The following is a 22,804-nucleotide window of genomic DNA, read 5'->3' as shown; positions in this document are numbered from 1 at the left end:
TTAAATAAATTTTAGTCTCTAAGGTGCCACAAGGACTCCTCATTGTTTTTGCTGATACAGACTAACACGGCTACCACTCTGAAATCTGTCATTTGTGAAGGCAGTAGTGATTCTCTTAATACCACTCCAAGAAGTATATTCTCTTTTCAGCTTCCCAGGATTCTGCAGCTGGATTTGGCGCCAAATCCTGGGTCACTGTGCACCCGCAGGCAGCATAGTGCAGCACAGCAGGGCTGAGTTCCCTAGCAGCAGAAGCCTGATCCAGTCTAGGGGCAGGCAGGAAAGAGTTCCTCTCAGGGTTTCCCATCCAGGAGACCGTGTTGGAGACTGTGACTCAAGTAAGGCATTAGGAGATGATGTCAGGAAGGCAAGTACAGTGCCTCCCCAGCTGTATCTACACCAGCCTTTCTTAGGAAATCTCCCACCATTGCAACTTCACTGGTGGTAGTAACAGTGGAAGTACATGTGTAGACCAAGCTCAGATGATTTTACCACAATGTCATAAAACACCACTCAGAATAGGTCTAAATAAATAACTGCTATTAACGCAGGCCCTTTGCTGGTGTTTTGGAGTTCCCTGCTATACATCCGGGGCGAGGGGCCTGACTAATGCTGGGGGCCTGTCCACAGTTATCTCACTGGATTCCATTCAGTAACTTCCTTGAAATGGCAACTGGTAACCAGTAACCTCACCTTGCCAAATCTCCCTTGGCTAAGCTGTTACAACACTGCCTGCAGCATGGTGGCAAAAATCTTAGCCAGCAATTTAGAGACACAGGCTTTACTAGCCCCACAGTTGAGGCAGGCCCAGGGATCTCTTCTGGAAATCAATTAGTGGGACAGGTGCATTTTTAATCATTTTGGGACAGGCCCAGCTCTCAGATCAATAGTATGAACATTCTAAACCATAGAAGGCTCCCTTCCCTAAACAGGGGATACCATTCATAAGACTATCCATCCTTTCCCAGATCTTTAATAAATGACCGTGTGGTTTCTTTTTTTCCCCTCTACAACCATCACCCAACTCTCCCTTTCTTCCAAAGTGTTTTCATACCTCAGATTTCTGTCTCTCTCTTTAAAAGGTGCTTAATAAGCTTTAGTTCCCTAATATGATGATTCACTAGAGGAAGCTGTAACAAAGGTGATGAGCAAGAGGATTTTCACCCTCCTGACCAAAAAAAAAAAAAGAAGCTTCCCTCCCCTGACAGATGTTGGTGAAATTGCTGCCAGCTGGAGATACCCTATGCTGAGAGAATCTCACCTGGAGAGATCTGGCAGCTTGCCAGCTCTGTTGTTGTCCTGTCAGAATGATCCAATCAGGCCCTCTATACATTTCCTATTAGTTTCAGTGCTTCTTGTACAGTCAGAAAAAACACTATTCAGGCAGTGGAGGGTCCTTTTTACAAGTGCATAAACAAGACACAAAAACATTTCACAACTGCCAGCACAAAGGTGATGAAATTCAAAAGCAAAATGTCAAGGACTGGCTTCCCACCACCTGTGAGCTTCCTGAGCAAATGAGGGCAGTTCCTTTTCCATCCAGCAGCCCTGCAGAGGCTGACTGCTACTGTGGCATGATGCCTTGAATTTTTCCTCCCCAATTTGCAGGACTCCACCAGGGAGGCCAGTGCAAGCAGCGTACATCAGACACTCCCCTCTGGAGGGGAACAGAAAGCCATGGAAGGGGAAGCAGCTGATGTTTATTCTAGGAAGGAGAGTGACTCAGATCCACTTACCCCTGTTATATAAATTAAATTATGAACTTGTCTTATTTACCCTGGAATAGATGTCACACTGAGCAGACACAACACAGGAGACACAGCTTAATTCCACCTGCAGGTTATTTCCAAAATGCCAATTCTGCATGCCCTAATTTAATAAATCCTGCTTCCTTGTGACCCACTCTTGTAATCATGCCCTGATTAGCATCATCATGAGCATTAATTTCAATAGGACTATTCACAATAGTCAAGTTAAGCACAAGTATAAGTGTTTGCAGGTTTAGGCCCTTGCTGGGGATTAAATTTACAGGGACACAGTCAGGGTAAAAAAAATATATCCTAAGAAAACAAAATTTCCTTACAGTGTAAATAAAATCTTGAAACAAAGAATTTAAAAATTTGACTTACTTTTCACCATTTATACTATTTCCTTTGCGTACATCTATCAGTTTAAGCAAAAATATAAAAAGTACATTCTCATTTACCAGCAGAATACTGCACTGCTTAAGGTGTAAAGATGTCAGGGGAACATTTGTTTTAAAAAAGTTCTCCTTGGAATCAAAGGTAAATTCACGACCACTTTTCTATTGTGCTAGGCTTTGTAAAGGGAGATTTTTAAAAAAATTATATAATAAAATAGAGAATTTGGGTTAAAGTTGAAAAAGGATATTTAACAGGTATATATAGAAAAGGTGGTGATAGAACTAAACTTTGGCAGTGAGCCTGAACTAATAACTGCTGAAAAGTCAAGTCCTTGGCTTAGGTTACTTGATTACTTCAAACATGGCCCAGTTTGATTTAGAGAAGTGTCTGACTGGGGTTTTCTGCAGCCAATAAATAGGTCTATTTGGGAAAATAACTATGGCCATTGAATAGCTTTCTTTTAGAAAAGAAAAGAGCCACAGCTGTGTTTATAAAGGGATTTCTCCTACACTCTGCCCAAGCTTTCATTTTCATTCTCCTATATGTAAAGTGGCTTAGACAGGACTATCACCTGTGAAATGTCAAAGAGTGACTAATGTGTGTGTGGGGGAGGGAGGAGGTGTCACATCTTCTTTTCTGCACACTATTCAAATTCTACTCTGAAGACAGAATTATTGATTTTCTGCTGGGCTTTTATCTGTGTGCTTCACATTCATCCCTAAACTAGGTTCATCCTACACTCTGAAGGAGGCAAGAGTCCAATCTCAGTGTTCCTGTTTCTTTACTCACCCTATCCCAGTTTGTTCTGCACATAATGGGTTCCAATTAGTAGAGCCCTGTGTTGATACAAAATTTGAATCGGCCTCTGATTCGCAATCCACAAACATGGTCTGTGGCCACGGATATACGCAGATTTGTGGGGCTCTACCAATTAGCTCTCTCCATCCACCCACACTACCATATCCTGCTTTAGCTGGGCCAAGGTCCTGCTCTTACTGCTACATTCCATCAGGCGGCTTCCTCCTCTACATAGCCAGAGGTAGAATTGCGAGGGAAGTCTGCTCACAGAAGCAAGCAAGGAAGAAAAAATGAGTATATGGACTAAAAGTTACAGCAATCCATCTTTATTAGAGGCTGTTCTTGCAACAGTACATTTATTTTATTTTTTTTTTACATCTTTACAGATGGAAAGACACTTAAGGCAAGACACTGAAAGATCAAGAGATGTATGTACCATTACACCTGTCCTAGCTTTGAAAGAAAGAAAGCAAGCTTATAGAAATATTTGCTGCTTAGAGCGTATAGCCCCAGTAACTGTTTAAATATTTATTAAAGTTTACAGAAACCATGAGACATCTTTGCTAGACAATTCACATGGAGAAATAAATGAGGTAACAGTAAGTCAGATGACTGAATATGTAAATATCTCATGGGAAGACTGTCTATTTACTGGGATCAAGATTTGACTATTAAACAAGACCTGTATAGATTAGTAAGACAGACATCTCCAGCTGTTGTGTCACTAGGTAGGTAAGTCCTATGCACCTCCCATTGCTCTGCTTGGATTCATTTACCTGAATCGAACACAATAAGTTTACTGATGGAGTCAGCTTTAGCATCTACAGTATCTCTCAAACTTAGAACAATGCTTTGTAGCTGAGATGCACTTAAACACCCCCACCCTACCTAAATTTCTTAACTCTTCTGTTCTTAAATTATGCCACAGAAGTGTGACTTGCAGCTTTACTAAGTGTTTTTGAAGATTGTCCCGAATCATGAAGTATTAACAATGAACATATAAACACCAAACAAGTCTTAAGTGTCTATCTGCAAATACAACATTAGAAAGTGTCTATACTAGATTCCCCCTCCAAAAAAACACCAACAATATACAAGAAAATTACAGAATGCCAGAATCATGCTACCAGAGATGACTAAATATTTTTTTAGAAAGCTTATCTGTGCAAAGTTATTAGCAGGTAACCTCTGAATGAGGGATTTAATATTGGAACTCCAAACATCCTAAGCTAAGTAGTCTTTTCAACTGAGAAATCAGTCATGTTACAGAATCCAAATCAGTTTCTTCCCACAAATGTTAACTAGAACCACTTCCTGAAAAGGTGTGTGTGTGGGGAAGTATTTGCCAAGAGATTTAGGAGGGTCTGAACAATTTGTTATTTTTAATGAAGAAACTGCACTCATTTTAGAGTCATAATATATTTCACTGTAAAACACTTGAAAATTTACATCCATATTTCTGTGAGACATGCTTTAAGTACAAAGCAGAAGTTTACCCACTAATTTGTTTAAACTATTCATTACTACAAAAAAACTGCAGTGACTTCAAGTTGTTGGCCGTCGGATGCAAAATAGATGCTCTTTATGAAGTATCAACATCATCATCTTACTAATTATATTCCTGTTGTAGGTGGATAGATTCCTGAGCTTTGGGAAGTTGAGTTTGATGGGTTATGCAAGCTGGTCTCCTTGTATACAAACCAAGCATTTCCTCCCCACAGAATCATGTTAAGTAATCCAAAAGCCTGGGGGGCGGGGGTTAAAAATAGATTATAAAAATTAAACTCTTGTAGCACACAAATTTGAAACTAGCAGGCAAAACAGTTTGGCTTGCAACATTCCTTCAGAGATTTATACTTGCAAAGTGCTTTAAATATTAAGTTAATTGATCCTCTTTCCACAGGGATCTACTAATGATTAGACCCATTTCTCCATGAGTTAGCAGTGATAGTTATGGCTAATGAGCATCCTCATTATAGAGATGTAGGACCACAGTCACGGATATGCAAGGAATTATGAAGTTCCTCCATTCATTGAATGGAAACTGCAGGCATGCATTAAGGGATTAAGCATGTGATCTCCACTGGCCTAGTGAGCAAGTGTAAGATCACTTTTGAACCCAGATTTACAATTTAATACAATGTACTCTTGGCCACACTCCTTATGCTTTAGTAAAGGGGGAGAATAGGGGAGAAGCTTGTTATCTATCACCACAAGAATACTGTGCAGTTCCCAGCCCCTAAAAAGAGCTTTCCTTAAATCTCTTTGTTTTGGGGTATGCGAAGAAGGTTAACAGTTACTACAAAGGCCAGGTTCGATAGATAAATGTCAGGCAGTAGCTAGTTTACTCCTACCAGAGACACCCCACATGAATTTCAATAAAGTTACTGGACAAATCGCACTCGCTGAGAGTGGCTATGGAGAGAAGTAATGTGGAAGCTTAAGAGAAAGGTGCCTGGAAGAGAGATTCCCAAATGACTTTGAAAGATATCTTTCTGCAAATTAAATTACACAGATTTGCCAAGAATGGTTTTAAGAGGAAACAGTTGTTGCTCTGGTTAGTGCTTTCAGCGGCAGATTAGTCACTGGGCCTATGAGGCTCATGCCCAGGGGCCTCGGCCAACCGGGGGACCCCAGAGCCCTGGGCAGGTGGGAAAAGCCCCCATGCCCCCAACCCTGTTCCCTGGTAGCTGTGCCAGGTGTGGAGGTAGGGGAAGCCCCTAAAGCCCCTAGCGCCCCCCAACCCCATCCCCAGCAGAAGCCAGGGGGAGCACGGGAAGCCCCAGAACAGGGATCCCTGCTGCAGCCCCAGGACTGGAGGAGCTCTTGCTACCTGCTGGAGCCTGGGGCCACGGTGGGGGAAACAGAGCTTCTCTGGTCTTGGGGCCGCAGTTTGGGGATGGAATGGGCAGGATCCCGGCGAAGGGGCACAAAGGAGTGCCATGGGCGAGGTCATACGTGCAGGGGCTGGATCGGGTGCAAAATAGGGGTGAGACCATAAGTGGAAGGGGTGGGGAGGGCCCCCCCCCACTTGCTCTGGCCCAGGGCCCTAGGAAACCTTAATCTGCCTCTGAGTGCTCTGCCTTAGGATGAGCATCATGCATGACTGGTAACCCATGACGGAATTTCAGTAAAACTAAAAAATGGGTGCTACATAGAATACCATAAAGTGTGTATTGTAAGTTCAGGTGCAATACAAGCAAGGTAAGGATGCTATAACTCTTGACATACGTACCACGGACACATTCAGAGTTCCCATGCTGGTAACAGAGGCAAACAAACAAGTTGATCCTGGTAATTTGCAAGATGCAATCTCCTGAACAATGCTGGGACCGGTGGATATTTTTATATCAGTAAGTGCCTTAGCCCAGGCTGAAGTGCTGACCAGCCACAGAAAAGCAGCCATGACAGTAATAACCAAGTCCTATACCAAAAGACAACTGTCAATTACCACTTCCACAAGAGAATTAAACACATTTTCCAGTTAAGGGAAAAGTGAAAAAAATGCATCAGACTTACAGTCAAGATACAACACTGGCATATGTAGCTATTAGACAATGAGTTAGGTAACTATTAGACAGTGACAAAGACAATATCTTTAGTGGACCAACTTCTGTTGGTGAAAGACAAGCTTTTGAGCTAAACACAGCTCTTCTTCAGGTCCATAGCTATTGACTTACCTGTGAAAACATATTAAGCCAGTTTAATTAGGCAGTCTCAGATACTAGTTTTCTTTCTGAGCACAATATAAAAGTTACACAGACAGTACTGTAACTGGACTACAGAACTGTCTACACCCCTTCTATACTAAAAAAGGTTATAGACATTCAACTTAGCAGTTGTGACTAAAATATGCTGGCTAGCATATTTTGATATAATACAGTGTGTATTATCCACACCATATTAGTATGCATTAGTACAAACATTAATCACAAATACTGTAACAGTAATTTAGCCTAAACTGCCTATACCATAATCCTGTTCACTTATGCCAAGTATCCCACACCACCTTGCATTTGCTGAAGTAACCATTTGGAATAAGCAGACAGGAAACTTGTAAAAATCAAGGTACATTCATTCTGTGTCTTAGCACAAGCTACGGAAGGAAGTACCTTCACATATCAGTGCCTGAAATGCTAGTATCCAAAAAGAAAGATAAGGAACAAAACAAGTTAGGGAACTGGAACAAACTGATGGGTTGGATTTAAGTGACGTGTAAAGAAATGTGTAACTTGTCAAATCATTTCAGCTGAAATGTACAACTTGGAGCACACCTTTTGTGTAAGGTGAACGTAATATCGCTGCATGGGACTGCTCTGGGGAGACTGGTGTTGTATAGAACATTTTTCCTGTACCTACCACATTAATAAACCTGACTGATGCTGGTTATTTAGTCTAAGTATATTTCATTATAAAATAACTAACCAAACGTAGTCAAGCAATTACTACAATTTGTCAACACAATTCAGATAGAAGAAGTCTACCTCTCTCTAATCTGAAGGCTTGCACCCCCCAAAAGTTATTTAAAACATGGGCAGAATGTTAGGTACAGTTCAGTGTGATAAGTTATCCTAAATGTTCACCCCCCCCCCCAGAAATGGCACAGAGGCTCAGGAGAATCAAATTGTGCTTGAGAACGCAGTACTGATATTTTTAATATTAAATCTCTTGGTACACTGACAGCTGAAAAGTGTCATTCTGCTGTTTGAAGTGCTGCAGTTTTTAAGTCATCCAATATGTAGACTCTGAACTATTCAGAGAATTGTCTATACAGTAGTGACTATCTTTACAAAATCCCCGTGAGGCTGGAAAAAAAAAAGTCACTTGCCTAAGGTCACTCAAAGTCTATGGAAAAGCTAATATCTGGGTTCCAAGCCAAGTCCCAGGCCTGACCCACTGGAAGAGTTATAACAGCATGTCAGTTAGGAGTGTGTGTGTGTATATATACACACGCAGTTATACTGGTATAAGCACTAAGATGTTACTGATTTAAAAGGTGCCTTATACCAATATAGCTTATTCTATTTTGGGAAGCGAAAAAAAGAAAACGCTATGCCTATAGAAGTACTTTTATACCATTAAAATTGCATCCACACATGGAAGTAGGTGAGGAGGTTTGCCATTTTAACTATACTAACACAGCCCTTTCTCGTTTAGCCCTTAGACACAAGGCCCACCTTCACAGATAGGACTTGGTGGCCCGGGAGACTTTCACTGTGTCTCACAATTTCCAATTTGTCCAAATGGCACTTTAAGTTTGGGTAGTAAAAATTAAAATATGGACATTAAATTAAAAGAAGTAGTTTTAGGTGGTATATCTGACCCCTAAATCTTTCTGCCCCTAAACAAACAAACAAAAAAACAAACACAAAACAAAACTGCATCTCTTGTTGATGTGTGAAAAAGCCTGTACAGAGGAAACTGCAGAATTGACAATATCCAGAGAGCTGTCAAGTTACCTCAAATATTTTTCTGTAGTTTTAGGTGTTAAAAGTAACACTAGTAGGGGAAATATTTTCATATTTAAAGTGAGATTTAAATTGACTGTGACCCTTTAGACTAAGACTTAATTTACTAGTTTTGCTATTTTAAGCAGAAACCCCAAAAAGTCTGACTATAGCCATTTTACAAAGAAAGGAAAGATCAGATGACCTTCACAAGCACATTTAAAACATAAGTGTCTAAACTTATTGCATGTATTTCACACCGCAGACTTAGGCCTACATTTTGCAATCAGATTGTACATGCAAACTTCGGAAACCACAGGGTTTCATGGTCTCCACCCAGCCACCAATGTAGACCCAACTGCAGAATCCAGGTCCTATATTCTTAGTCATTTAAATCTGCAGCAATCAATAGGAATGCCTGTTTTCTGTGAACCATACTTGTATTAAGATTCCCAATCTGTTAAAGTATTTAATGCCTATTCATGATTACAACTAACTAGTCAGAAGATTTCAGTCAAAGAAGGATAATAATTTTAAACTAAAATTGGCTTGTTTTTATTTACGTTAGTTTTTTAGCAATTTAAAGACTGTAAAATGGAAAAAGGAGGTAGAGTGGAAGTTCTTTACTTGTCTCCCAGTTGTTAAAAGTTCAAATGATATGTGAAACTTCTTAATAAGAAAACTTGTAAAGTGCTTATCTGTGCTGAAACAAGTCCAGGCCTCGCTAACGTCCTTACTGTGATAAACAGAGCAATAAAGTTAGTCTGCAGCGAACAACTCCTTTCAATATATTGAACTTCCACAAGTCAAGAAATCTGAAATGCTTTGACCAGGCTACATTCCTTTGTCCCGTTTTGCAGTTTGAAGTCAATGTGACTTGTGTTAAGTTACTTGTGTGTCTTGTTTTAATGCATCTAGCACCCTCCCCCAAAACAAATCTTTATAAGCAAACGTTAGGCTCCTATTTTTGTGTATGCCTGTTTCTGTACACAATTCATAATAGTGTCATTGATTTATTGAAAGTAACTTTTTAGTGCTGCCGCTGAGTCAATTTTGTTTTGAAGTAATATTTTCTGCCACTACAAGTTAAAGAAGATGGCAGTGTCAGGGGCTAAATCTAACACTTATGCACGTACTTAGCTTTTAGCATGAGCAGTCCCATTGAAGTCAGTGGAATTCATGTGAGTAAAGTTACACACCAGTTAAAGAGTTTGCAGGATCTGTGCCTTCATCTTTGATTTTCCTTTTTGCTTACATTGGGTTTGTTAAGATTAATAAAGAACCCCTTCCAGTAAATATTTTAAAATTCCATACCATTTATCAATTTAGTTTGTTTATATTTTAATCTAAAAGTTGTAGTGGCAACAGTTTTCAACTTAATTTTAAAAAGCAGCAACTTTATTATTTTTTTAAATTAGCAAAGTTTAATAAACCCAAGTGATTTTAAACCATTCCACACTGCACCACAATGTGACAATTTAAGTTTAATTGTCACTTAAACAGGTCTGTGCTGAGCAGAAGTCATTTTTCCTTTCAGTGGTTTTAAAAACAAAAAGATGAAAATAGCTTAGTGTTAGTTACTTACAATCAATGGGATTTTGCCAGTGTTCTGATACAGGTGCATGTACCCAACATATAGTACAAGGGCAGCAATACAGTAAAGGAATACCAGGACTGCAAAAGTTACAAAGAACTGTGCAGAAGAGGAGAAGTTGCCCACAAGGTGAAAGTCAGTCCAAGTGCCACCGCATCGTGTTGGATCTGGTGCACTAAACACAGCTGTATTCAACCTGTGGGGGAAAGACAGTGCATTTTCCATAGCAAGACTTTCTTGCACAAGGGGAAACTTCAGTATCTTAGCATTTTATGAGAACAAAACCATCAACACTCCGACTGCATAAGGCATTCTTTAGATGAATACATTGACTAGCAACTCAAGTTGCAGAATACTCTCTATAGTCCCCTCCCCACCTTAAAGACTTAGATTTTGCTACAAGGCATACCACACTTAAATAGAAGTTACAAATGAAGATTAACTCAGAACCTGAAAGTTGAAGTTTAAGCCTCTCAGACTTGGAAACAAGCCTAATTTAACTGTACTTAATTTAAGTGTGCCAGCCTAAGCTGAAACAGCTAGATGAGAGCTTGCCAGCCACAGGGTTAAATCATTAGCTGTAGGTAAATGCAAATATTTAGGCTCCCAGCAGTTCTGCTGAGAGATTCAACTCAACCCTAGTGGGTTACTGAATGGACAGCACAATAGATTTGCCCCCTCTGGATGTTGACTTGGGGCAGGGAGTCTTGATCTTTTATACTAGCCTTCACTAACCATCAGCATCTGCTAAAGCTCCAATCCCATAGCCTGCTCTGTGCAGCTACAGCCCTTGATACCTGTCCAGCAGTTTACAGGATTGAGGCCTATGTTTATTAGGACCCCTTCTGGATGCTGGGAAAGGGGAGGAAGGGTCACTCTTCTTCCTTCCCTATTTTTCTCTGAACCTTGCTGTTTATATTTGGCTGGGATTCCAGTCAAGTGTTTTTTAGTCTCCCTCTCATATTCCCACAGAAATATTGTTCTGTCTTTGCTTCAATGTGTTATGGGCAACTACCAAGTTTAGTTGACCATATTCATATAGAAATCAGCTGCTGGTGCACATAATGCCAGGTGAGCTTTCCTATTCAGTACTTAAGCAAAATGCTACACCTAAAGTCTAAACTGGATCCCTCAATGGAATTAGAATTATTCGATAAACAGAAAGCATCTGTTAAAGATTTTAGAATTCCCCTTAAAATTCTGTTTAAAGGATCAGCAGTACTTTAGTATTGAGACAAAATGAAGACAACATGAAGGGTAACTTTTTTTTAAAATCTAGAGATAGTTTAATGATTCATGCACCACTAAAATAAATGCTTTCAGCTCATGATAGTCATCAAGAAGGTGTATATTTCAATTTGGCAATTGAATCTCTTTTCCCAGCCACATAATCTGCATAGAGATGGAGACAAACATGCTTTCAGTAGTTAGTGCCCTGATTTCTCAAAAACAGACTACACATTGCAGGATGTTTGAATTAGCATAAGAGAGGACTTTAAAAAAAAGGTAGATTTATCCATATTATAGTGGGTAACAAGTGAATCCAATAAAATTAGTGGGCAGTGGTGAGGACAGTAAGGAAGTAAAAGAATAGACTCACCTGAATGGATAAGCAAAAGCAGCTGTAACTGTTTTGTTCACAACACCTTTACAAGAAACTAAAATTGTAGTTGTACCTTTATAACCTCCACAGGTGGCAAAAACAAAGATGGAAAAAATCTATAAAAATTGAAACAATATATTAGTATTCTCAGACTTTGTGAAATCTAGTACAGTCAATAATGGGAGGAAGACACCATTTATTCACATTTGTATTAAATTATTTCAACATTCCCAAATAAGAGTTAGTGTATAGTGCTCCATCAGCAAAGGTCTGATTCAAACAAGCATTCTCATTGCCACAGCATTTTTCTACAAGTAGTGCAGTCAAGTTTCACCAGAATTACTCTTTTTCCATTTCAAAGAGAGGTGGTTTGGATTTAAGCACTCCACTACAGTCTAAAGAAAAGAGTGAAAGCAACTTTAATCCAATAGTGAAAACTAGTAGTCCTTATTTTACTTTTTTACACTCACCAACTTTAAAGAAAATAAAGATAAAGATTTTAATTTTAGTTTCACTAATCCAAGGCATCTGTAATACCTAGAGAGGTCTGCTTTTAAAATAGAGAATTTTTAACTTTCCCTGCCTTTGTTAATTAGCGTTGGTGAGATAGCAAAACACATGGGCAATTACCCAGAGAAACAGGGCCTGCTTCAGAGATGCCAGCCCCCTACAACTCCAACTTCACATCAGTGGAAGCTACCTGTGCTTAGAACATTATTTATTAACATTCCCCTCCCAACCTCCACTGCCCAAGAAACCAGCAACAAAAATACAGGCCCAAGGCTTCCACTGACAGGAAGCAGAGTTTCTTCATAGATCTTGGTCAATAGTTCTTGTTTTCCCCTTCCTCACCCCAACAGACAGAAGACCCACCACACAGACACCCCAGTGGCACAAATATGCTGCAGTTATACCGGTTTCCTCTTTAAATGAGGTGAGGCAGGCACAGCTCTGTCACAAACACCAGCCAAGAAGTTATTTTGTGGTGAAAATACTTGTAGTGGATAATAAGGGATCTGGCTAGTTCTCTGAGGCACCGCCACCTTCGAGAGCCAGGAAACCCCTCACCAACCAGGCCACGCCCAAGCCCACGCCTGCAAGCGCTTGGCCTCATCAACATCCCTACCCCATAGAAAAGGCTGCTGTTTCCCTACAAGCCCAGCCCAGCTGGGGAGTTTGCAACCTACAAGGGGAATGGAGAGACCTGAGGGGAGGACTCTTGGGCCTTTCGCTCCCTTACAGCTCAGCTGCTGTAAGAAAAACCAACCCCCCCAGCTCACCCTACTCCAGACTCACCCACTCAAGGACCTTCATGAAGCCAAGTGGCTCCAGCAGCGGGCTGAGGTTGACCTGAAGGCCAGTCATTTTCTGGGGAGAAAGAGACAAAGAGGCCTGCAAGTAACCCCCTGGCTTGAGCAGCCCACACATTAACCACCCACTGCTGGTAGCCAGAGAGGAGCCCTCTGCTGGTCCCTATAGGGCCTGCCTGACTAGGCCCCGCCCAGCTACACCCTGGAGCCCGTCCTGCCTCACCCCAACTGTCACCTCACAATGGGCCTGGGTGAGTGGCAGCTGCAGCTGGCCCCGCCCAGTGCTAGTGTTGCCTCCCTGTTCCAAGGCTTCTACTTACATGGCTGAGAGCAGCCTAGGGGCTCACTGCGGTGGGGAGAGCCTCACTGTTGCTTAAAGCCTTAGGGCATCAGGGTGTGTGCAAGGATCCCACTGCCAGTTGGGGCTCTTCTGTGGGCATGAGGGCTCTGCTGTCACTTGAGGCAGCGTTGCCATATCCAAAGGATGGTAGAGTTAGGGTCACAGCCATTGTAAGAGTTGTCAGACAAAATGTGGGGGAGGTTGGAGCTTGTCAGGTGTGGCGCTAAGTGAATGGGGGTGAGGAAGGCTGCTGGCCTGAGGTGGGGCTGGTTCTCCTGGGATGGGTGGCTTGTGGAATGAGGGGGACATTGGTGCTCCTGGGGTGGGGAGGTTTCTCCTTCCCCTCCATTTCTCCTTGCACAGTATTCAGCTCCAGTATTTAAGCAAAATGCTACACCTAAAGTCTAAATTGGATCCCTCAATGGAATTAGAATTATTCGATAAATAGAAAGCATCTGTGAAAGATATTAGAATCCCCTTAAAATTCTGTTGAAAAGCACCACTGCTACGAGGGGTGACAAAACCAGCTCCATTACAGCCCTGTCTGAGCCGTGTCTCAGAGACAAACATTGTGGGCAAAGCGAACAGCCCTTCTCAGATTGGATGAAGGGTGGTAGGAGTAGAATAAGGGCAAAGGCAGCTGCCACTGCAGCCACAGCTATAAGAAGGAGTTGCAGGCAACAAGCTACTTCTTCTTTCCCTTACCTGGGCTCCAGCTGGATCCCAGTGAATGTGTGAGAACTGCTGGTTTAGGGGCTCCCTATGAGTGTGAAGGCTGGTGGTTCTGAAGCTTTCTTCAGTCACAAAATAGCTGAAAAAAAATCTTCCCGTGACCCACCATAAGCAAAAGACTGTGGGATTTGGATTTTTTTGATTATGGATCAAAAAGTGGGGTGGAGGGGAGAGGCAGTCATGCTGGGACAGTCCACTGGGTAAATGTTCCAATGCCCTGTCCCTTGCCTTTTCCAGCTTAAGGAGAACACATGCAAGGAACTAGCTACTTGATTGCTGACTTGAAATAGAGGGGTTGCAATCCTCTGCTTCTGGGGAGATGAGGAGTGTATTATTGTTATGGAGGCACAAGTTGCAGCTCCATATGTAAGGGTGAATTGAGTTTTCCACTTGAAGTGGGATTCAACCTCTTTGTAATAGATGAAAAAATACAGGTTATTTTCCCCACATTTACAGCACCTACTCTTTTGAGTATAGACTGAATTTTCTGAGAATTTCCAAGTAAATCTGCAAAAAGAATAGGAGTACTTGTGGCACCTTAGAGACTAACAAAATTATTTGAGCATAAGCTTTCCAAGTAAATCTTTCCAAGTAAATCTGTTAATTTATAAGTTAAAATTGATTTAAAATGAGTCCTCTAAGAAATTTAGCACCTTAAGCCACACTTTGATTTGGTCTTGAATGATCTCTGTAATAGAATAATGCAAACTTGTTAAACTTCCCATTTAATTAAAACCCTCTGAAATCTTGTGCCTAGGCTACATTTGAAGAATTGTTTATTTTTTTTAGTTAATGGTAATTTTTTGCTGTTAGATTTTGTAACTGAAGGTTATTCTTCATCAGAGGCTGAAGAATTAAAATCTTCAGTGAAGCTCATGGAGCATTGTCCTTTTTCATAATGGCCGTGATCTCTCATTGTTCTCAGTGGGACTGAGGCCACAGGCTGTCCTCAAGAGGGGATGTCATCTTTCCTCCTATGGGAGTGAAGTCAAGCTGCCCTCAGGGAAGACAGTGGCCCCTTGTGGTGTCAGGAGGTGGAGAAGAACTCTGTGAGGAACTGGTGAGTGGAGGTGGTAACCATCTTAACTGAGAACAGCCTGTGGCTTCAATCCCTTTGAGAACAGTGGAAGACACAGCCATTTTTTAAAAGGGCAGTTCTTTATGAGAAGATTTTATAACTTCAGCTTCTGCTGAAGAATAAATGTACAATTATGAAGAATAATGGCAAAAATTATGATAATCCTTAACATAATCCCCCTCAAATGTAGCCTATGCGATGCTCAAGACTTCCTTGAGTTTGAAATCCCATGCTTCTGTTTTCCCAGAATTGTCCCTTTTCTGAGGTAGCTGTCCGGGGAAATCTGTAAGGGTACTCAGTACCAACTGCCAGCTGTCCATTTTTATAGGCTCAGAATAACGCTGGAAGTCCTAGTTTTTTGTACCTCAGAGGTTGCCACCCTACCTGCTTCTGGGAGTGTGACTGGTGTGTTTCTGTCATACAAAGACACAAGGATCCAGCCAGGGAGGGAAGGAGAAGGGGAGGCTGCCAGGCCAGGAGGTTGCCTGTGAGACTGCGGAAAGAACCAATCATTACACAGGCACAGGCCTGGACTGCTGCAGGAGCTGGCATCAGGGACATGAGGATCTCACTGGAGTTTCTTCTCATATGCAAGGAGAAGATGCAGAGCTTGTGAGGTCTGTGTGCCACTACTGGTTCCTGGAAGTAGTCCAAGCCTGAAGCCGTGACGAGGATGGTTCTTTCAGTGCCTGCTTTACAAAAATAGCTGCCTGGCCTGGCAGCCTCCTTGCTTTTTTCCTTGGCTGGCACCTTCTCTCATTCACTCTCACTTGTGCCAATGAGCATAATGACTCACACACACAATATAGTATTTGAAGTCACATAATTCATCCCTGTGTGTCATCACTTGATGCACTTATCCTTGAGATACGTGCCCATACTATAGCTCATAAAATGAATAGAGTTAGGATCATTTGATATGAAATGCAAGTGAGGCTTGATATTGTAGTTGTATTATTCTTCTAATAGTATCTACAAACTGCTGTTGGACCTGATTTAATTCCTGGCATGCCAATGTTGTTGTTAAAGCAATGCTGTAGATATTCCCACCCTTGGGAAATTTTAAGAAAAATGCTCTAGTAGACAAAGCCCTCAGGTGAAGAATGGCTCCTTTGCATTTGGCCCCAGCTCTGCTTACAAAAACCCATAATGGTCTTTGGTTGTACACCTCTCTGCCTGGTGCCTCCAGCAGAAAAGAATGGGCTAACTAATATAGCCTCACAATCCACATGGGATATTTCCCTGTGATGGTTAAAAAAGATCTTTTCTCTGCTAATCCTACATTCTACCCCTTGAGGTATTTTAGCACCATATACTCTATGTCTTCAGCATAAGCAACACAATTTTGTACAGAAACCTAAATTAGGAAACCTAACTGGTGACCTAGATACCATTAACAGAACTGCATTTATTGAAAAGCCTAAACAAAGAGATTCATCTTACAGAGTGCTGTAAAGGTTGCTGGGTTCGGGCTCAGATATTTAGTGGGAGTCAGTTCCCTAAGGGAGGATCTGCTAAGAAAGCCCTGTCCCTCACTGTCATTGGCTTCATACCCTTGTGAGACAGACCGCCAGAATGCTCCCTCCAAAAACATAGCTCAACCTCTGAGATAACGGGGACCCAAATACCTAAAATCTTTTTAGTTTGTGACCAGGACCTTGAATTACAGCTGGCAGCCAGTACAGAGCAGTGGTGTAACATGTTCTTCTCAGTCTGTCCTGCTCATTTTGAACTAGCTGAAGCATTTGGGTAAGCCCAAAAGTAAGCTTAAAGGTAAGTCCCAGGAAGACTGTTGTTAATAGATGTGCCTCGGTGCTTAATTTGTAATGCAAGAGGTGCTGGGGCTCAAGCAAGTTTTTTACTTTCATAACTGATGGGGCAAGCTCAGAGATGCTGGGGCTATGAACTGCCAACCCTAGAGATGCCGGGGCTCAGCCCTGGCACAAATTAAGCACTCATGTACCTAAATTATTAAAACCAGCCCCTGGAAAGTGGCCGTAATATCAGTCACTGTTAATTTAAGGGATGGAATAAATCAAATATGGGTATCTTCATGCATTATGGTAACTGCAGTGAAGCAATACAGTACGGCAACTTACTCCAGCCATTGTCTAATTGAATACTGCATGCAGATGTGATTACCCCATCTCAAAAAAGATATATTGGAATTGGAAAAGGTTCAGAAAAGGGCAACAAAAATGATTAGGGGTATGGAACAGCTTCCATATGAGGAGAGATTAGTAAGACTGGGACTTTTCAGCTTGGAAAAGAGACAATTAAGGGGGGATATGATAGAAGTCTATAAAACCATGACTAATGTGGAGAAAGTAAATAAGGAAGTGTTATTAACTCCTTCTCATAACACAAGAACTAGGGGTTACCAAATGAAATTAATAGGCAGCAGGTTTAAAACAAACAAAAGGAAGAATTTCTTCACCTAACTCACTGTCAACCTGTGGAACTCTGCCAGAGGATATTGTGAAAGCCAAGACTATAATAGAGTTAAAAAAAGAACTAGAGAAATTCACGGAGGCTAGGTCCATCAATGGCTATTGGCCAGGATAGGCAGGGATGGTGTCCCTAGCTTCTGTTTGCCAAAAGCTGGGAATGAGTGACAGGGAATGGATCATTTGATGATTACCTGTTCTTTTCATTCCCTCAGGGGCACCTGGCATTGGCCACTGTCGGAAGACAGGATACTGGGCTAGGTGGACCTTTGGTCTGACCCAGCATGGCCGTTCTTATGTTCTAATTAGCACAGCACAGGAATGAATATGTATAGAGCAGGCTTCATTTGTTGTTGGTTGGTAATATTCGCAGAAATGTCAAAATATTAATGTATTGTACTGTCACCTCTATTACATTCCATTCTGATTCTTTTACCGCCCTCATTGTAGTAGTATCCAGTTTTGTATTAAACAATATTAGAGAGACAAGGTGGGTGAGGTAATGTCTATTATTGGACCAACTTCTGTTGGTAAGAGAGAGAGGCAAGCTTTTGAGCTACACAGAGTAGTTCTTCAGTCTCAGATCTCTGTAGCGCAAAAGCTTGTCTCTCTCACCAATGGAAGTTGGTCCAATAAATGATATTACTTCACCCACCTTGTCTCTACGATCCTGGGACTGACATGACTAGCACATGACTGTATATTAAGCAATATGACTAACATGGGTCACAAATGGTTTGTTCTTCCTCTCATCCTCTTCCCAAGGCAGAAGTGTATGTGCTACGTAGGATTTTGTTCTGGTAGAATTTTTGTTTGTTTTTTTTAGGCAGGTGATGCTCTGGATTTGTGTTAGAGAAGGCCAGGTTAAAGAAGTGCACATTGCACTTGGTGCAGAAAGTGCTGAGGGTTGTGATATTCCTTAGTTCCTCAGGGAATCCTTTCTACCATCCCAGACTGGCCCCTGAGGAAGCTTAGTTTCCTACATAAACAATCTATACCCTCATGGTAGAAAGTTCCATTGGGCCTGAGGATCAGAGTTGTCAACCACGGTCTTCAGCCCAGAACTTTAGCTGATTTTTTAGATATGCTGGGGCGAGGCCATTGAGCACCTTGAAGATAAGGACTGAGACCTTGACTCTGTATTCTGGGGAAAGGCAGTGTAGAGCGTGGAGGACAGTCCTTGTCTATAATTACACCCATGCCAAAATCAGTCAGGTTAAACCATGGATAAATTTAGCCCTAGGGGAACAAACCCACAACAGAAACCTGAAAGTCTCTTTGGATCCATCCACACAGCCAAATCAACACAATAATGCCATAACTGTGTAACAATAACTCCATTTGGTCTTGCCTGTTTAGAAGGGACCAAACTATATTCATTACCATGTTATGGAACTATGTTGCAGCCTGTACATTCTGTAAAGGCTGTAAAGACAACCTGTAGGCAGACATGCCAAACACGTGGAAAAAATGCATAAATTGGATTTGTTTTGGGCTTAATTGGCTTGTGAGTTGCTTGTTGGCTAGTTTTTAGCTTGTTGAATGGTTAGCTTGTAGGGTGTTGCTTCTTTTTTTTTTTTTTTTTTTTTGATCGGCTCCCGGCAAGGCGGGGCTGGGGAGTGGAGCAAGCAGGGACAAGTGGGGGAGAGAGTCAGGGGTGCACAGTGGGCCCACCACAGTCCCAGACTGCACCTGGGGGCGGGGTGGGGGATCTAGTCACACAGAGTGTTGGGGTTCTTAGGGATTGGCTTGCTTTGGCCTTGTTTTGAAATGGAATTAGCTTGTTTTTTGGCTTATTGTGAAAGTTGGGCATGTGAAAGTTGGCAACTGTGCCTGTAGGGCAGAAGCAGGTTTTGCCTCTTTACAAGTAACCTCCTCCCCTCTTTGGAAAAAAAAACAGAAAAAGTATTAATCAATTGATCTAGAATCTGAACGTCCACTCACATCTTCTAAGAATTTATTACAATCGAACCTATAGCTTCTGCCACCTTCATAAACCTTCCGTTAGGTAAACAGTGTGTATATAAAGTCTGCTGCAGTTTCCACGGTAAACATCTGATGAAGTGAGCTGTAGCTCACGAAAGCTCATGCTCAAATAAATTGGTTAGTCTCTAAGGTGCCACAAGTACTCCTTTTCTTTTTGCGAATACAGACTAACACGGCTGTTCCTCTGAAACCAGTAACTGAGACTGACAGACCTTTCCTATAGAAGAGTATCTATGCCCTCTTGTGGCTACCTAGTACATTAAACCTATAAACAAAAAATCCTAGAGAGGCACTGACTGACAGCTGTCACTGCATCCAGGACTTGCACCATCTGCCTGCCCCCAACTGCCATGTGTAAATAATTTGTAATAATTTAGTAAAGAACATCTTCGTTAAGGCAATGGTAAGGTTTGTCCTGTGGGGCCCCCTGTGAAGCTCAATTCCGGGGCCCCTACTAGTGAACTCGCATATACAATGTGTGCAAGGTCACGCTGTAAGGAGATGACATTTTGAGCCCTAGGTAGCGCTAACCAGGATGGAGCAGCTGACACCTCGCTGGTTTTCAGGGGCCCTTCGCTGCTTTGGGGCTCCATGCAATTGCATGGCTTTCAGGTGACTAACGCCACCACTGAGTTAAGGAACTCTTATTTTACTTTTGTAATGAATTATAGCCATTCGTTAACTCCTCCCTTCAAGCTTTCCTATGTTGTCTGGCAACAATCTCTGAAAAATAATCACTTTTAATTTTGAAAGTAATCTGTTATCTGTATGTGGGGGATATACACGGCAACATCTACTAATAGCATGTTTGCTAGTCCAGTAACTGATCTGAAGATCCTCTTTCCGCTAAGTATAGAGAAGAGGCAGAGCCGTGAGTGTAAGAGACTACAGGTAGAGACCCTGAACTTCCACTGCCTTGTTATAATTCTCCATAAAATCCTGCCTCCTTTTTTTCCTTGCGATTTCCCCCACTTAGAAAATGTTTGCTACACTTAACAACAGTTTGACCAATTTTACATCTTCAGGCCCTTTATTCTTTGTTCCTGCCAACTTTCCTTGTTTCCATGGCCCAACTTGCATCTTTCTCCTCAGCCCAGCTGACAGGGGAGACAGACAGACACAAAACAAAAAACCCCAAACCAAGCCCAAAAGCAAATCAGATGCGTTGCCTGATCTAGCATTCTCCCTGCCTGCAACGAGGGAGAAAAATGCCTGTTCTGCAGAACAACATTAAACAAGAATTTAGGGCACAAAGTGAAGGGAAATCTGGTATCTTTCTCCAAGCACAGGGGGAACTCGGGTGTCAGATTGGCATTTAGTCTGCACTTCAGGGCTAACAACACAATTCTTACATAAAAAGCCCTGGGATCATTAAGAACTACAAACTAGTCAGACTCCGTTTTACCTCTCACATAAAAGGCAGCACCTGGAGATCACAATATTCCCCCAAGATTAACTAAGGATCAGTATTGAGTCAGAAAGAAGAGTACCACCTCCTTAAATACCACCAGCACCCTTGGGTTTTCCCATCCAAGTACTGACCAAGTCTGACTTGGCTTAGTTTGTAAGATCACAGACTGAGGTGGTCTGGCTGCAGATATGCAATTTAATAGAAGATAGTTTAAAATATGCTTGTTTTTTAGAATTGGTCTCTATTTAGCTCTTGAAATCTGTACTTCAGTTATTCTATTGCTTGGTCCTAAGAAACTTTAGACGTGTGTCCCTCTGTTTCTAAAATGCACTATGGGTAGCACATGCTGTATCTGTTCATTTGGTCCTGCATAAGACCTTTTCATTTGCAAATTCATACAAAGTAGATATTAATTATTATTTGTATTACAGTGGTTCATAAAAGCACCATCCAAGGCTGTTGTTCCCTAGTACGAAGTGCTGTGCACACACAATAAGAGACAAACTGAGGAGCTTAAAGGAGTATATAACTTTTATTTGACTCACAAATACACAACTTTCAGGCTTCAAATATCCTCTCATAATGTACTAGCTTTTGGGGGCTAGGAGAGCTTGAAAGCATCTGCATTTTAATGTATTTAGAGTCATAGTGTTTAAGACCAGAAGCAGCCACCAGGTCATTTAGTCTGACCCCCTGCATATCCCAAGCCACCAACATCTCCAAGCACCGTTATAATATCTAGGTGGTTGGAAAAAAAATCCAGCATCCACTTTATACATTGGGCTGATATTGCTATGAACATAACCTGCATTTCAAATCAAATCTGTTTGGCAATTTATTTATAATTTCATTATACAACTGAGTTGAATTCATTAGTTTGTCTTTTCTGAGATCATAGATAACCCCACAGTTGACTAAGGATGAGTTAATGGCATCAATATGAAGTCAAGTTGTTTATGGTTTTGTTCTGCTATTAGTCATATTATTGACTTTGGCATAGTAGTCTCTGTTTTGCATGATTTCAAAATAGTATGCGACACAGAGGCATAAAATAAACCAAGATATTCCAGAGCAAACAGGACTATTACTACCATATGAAAATATTCTTAACACATTTTTGGATTTAAAAAAGAACATCATCATTTTAGGGCTCAAGACCAATTATCTTGAAACGATATCTAAATACTGAATGTTATGTCAAAAAAACCCAAAAAACACAATAACCCCATCAACCTGAGGGTATACATAGCGTGTGTATTTCAGATAGTTTTGACATAGTGTTGGCAATGCAGGCCGGAATATGCTAAACCTAATCTTTTAAAACACACAATGATATTTTTAAAACACTTCAGTTTGTGAGCAGTTGTGAAGTGTAGAGAAGTATCCTGAGTCTGAAATGACACATTCCTGATTTAAAAAAGCTGGAAGGTTTTGAAGATGATCAAGTTATATGTAACCCTGCCAGGTGGAGCCAGTGGCAAGCAGGACCAGGTTCAATACCTAGGGGTTCCTTTTCAACCATACAACACAGAACCAGCTCGAGCCCCCATGAGTAACCTGGGAAAATTACACAGCATTCCAAGGTGCCTCAGAGGCAATACTTCCTCTCTCACAAGCGCAGAGTCTGAGTGTAGGAAAGAAACTTTTAATGAAAGGAGGGAAGTCACTCAACATTAATTAGGAAAAATGCCACAAGCAGGATTCATAAACCTAAAACTGTGAGCAGAACATGCACCCCAGAGTGCATAGGGCAGAGTCTTCTGCCTCATGTTCTTGAGTTCTACAACCAAAAGCTCCTGTACTGTGCCCCTGTCCGCTCCCTCACCATAGCCCACACAGAGTGGTTATCCTTGGTCAGTGAGGACCTAGGGTTCAGAGGTGCATCTGTGTGAGTTCACCTCCCACCAGGGGAAG

At 41.6% G+C, this 22,804-nt stretch overlaps 1 protein-coding gene across 1 annotated transcript; it reads right to left on the bottom strand.

The window, feature by feature from the left end:
• Positions 1 to 3,348: 3,348 nt before the first annotated feature.
• On the bottom strand, positions 3,349 to 13,100 carry SYPL1 (synaptophysin like 1). Its single transcript, XM_048836354.2, has 5 exons — positions 12,883 to 13,100; positions 11,584 to 11,702; positions 9,975 to 10,179; positions 6,178 to 6,366; positions 3,349 to 4,687 (listed from the first exon to the last, which is right to left on the bottom strand). The coding sequence occupies exons 1-5, from the start codon at positions 13,012 to 13,014 to the stop codon at positions 4,556 to 4,558; spliced, it is 777 nt and encodes a 258-aa protein (XP_048692311.1). The 5' UTR covers positions 13,015 to 13,100; the 3' UTR covers positions 3,349 to 4,555.
• Between the last annotated feature and the right edge of the window lie 9,704 nt (positions 13,101 to 22,804).

The sequence above is a fragment of the Caretta caretta genome, chromosome 1, assembly GCF_965140235.1.
Source record: "Caretta caretta isolate rCarCar2 chromosome 1, rCarCar1.hap1, whole genome shotgun sequence".
Lineage (NCBI taxonomy): Eukaryota > Metazoa > Chordata > Testudines > Cheloniidae > Caretta > Caretta caretta.
Note: the sequence above shows the minus strand (reverse complement) of the source record. Positions and strands in the feature narration are given on the sequence as shown.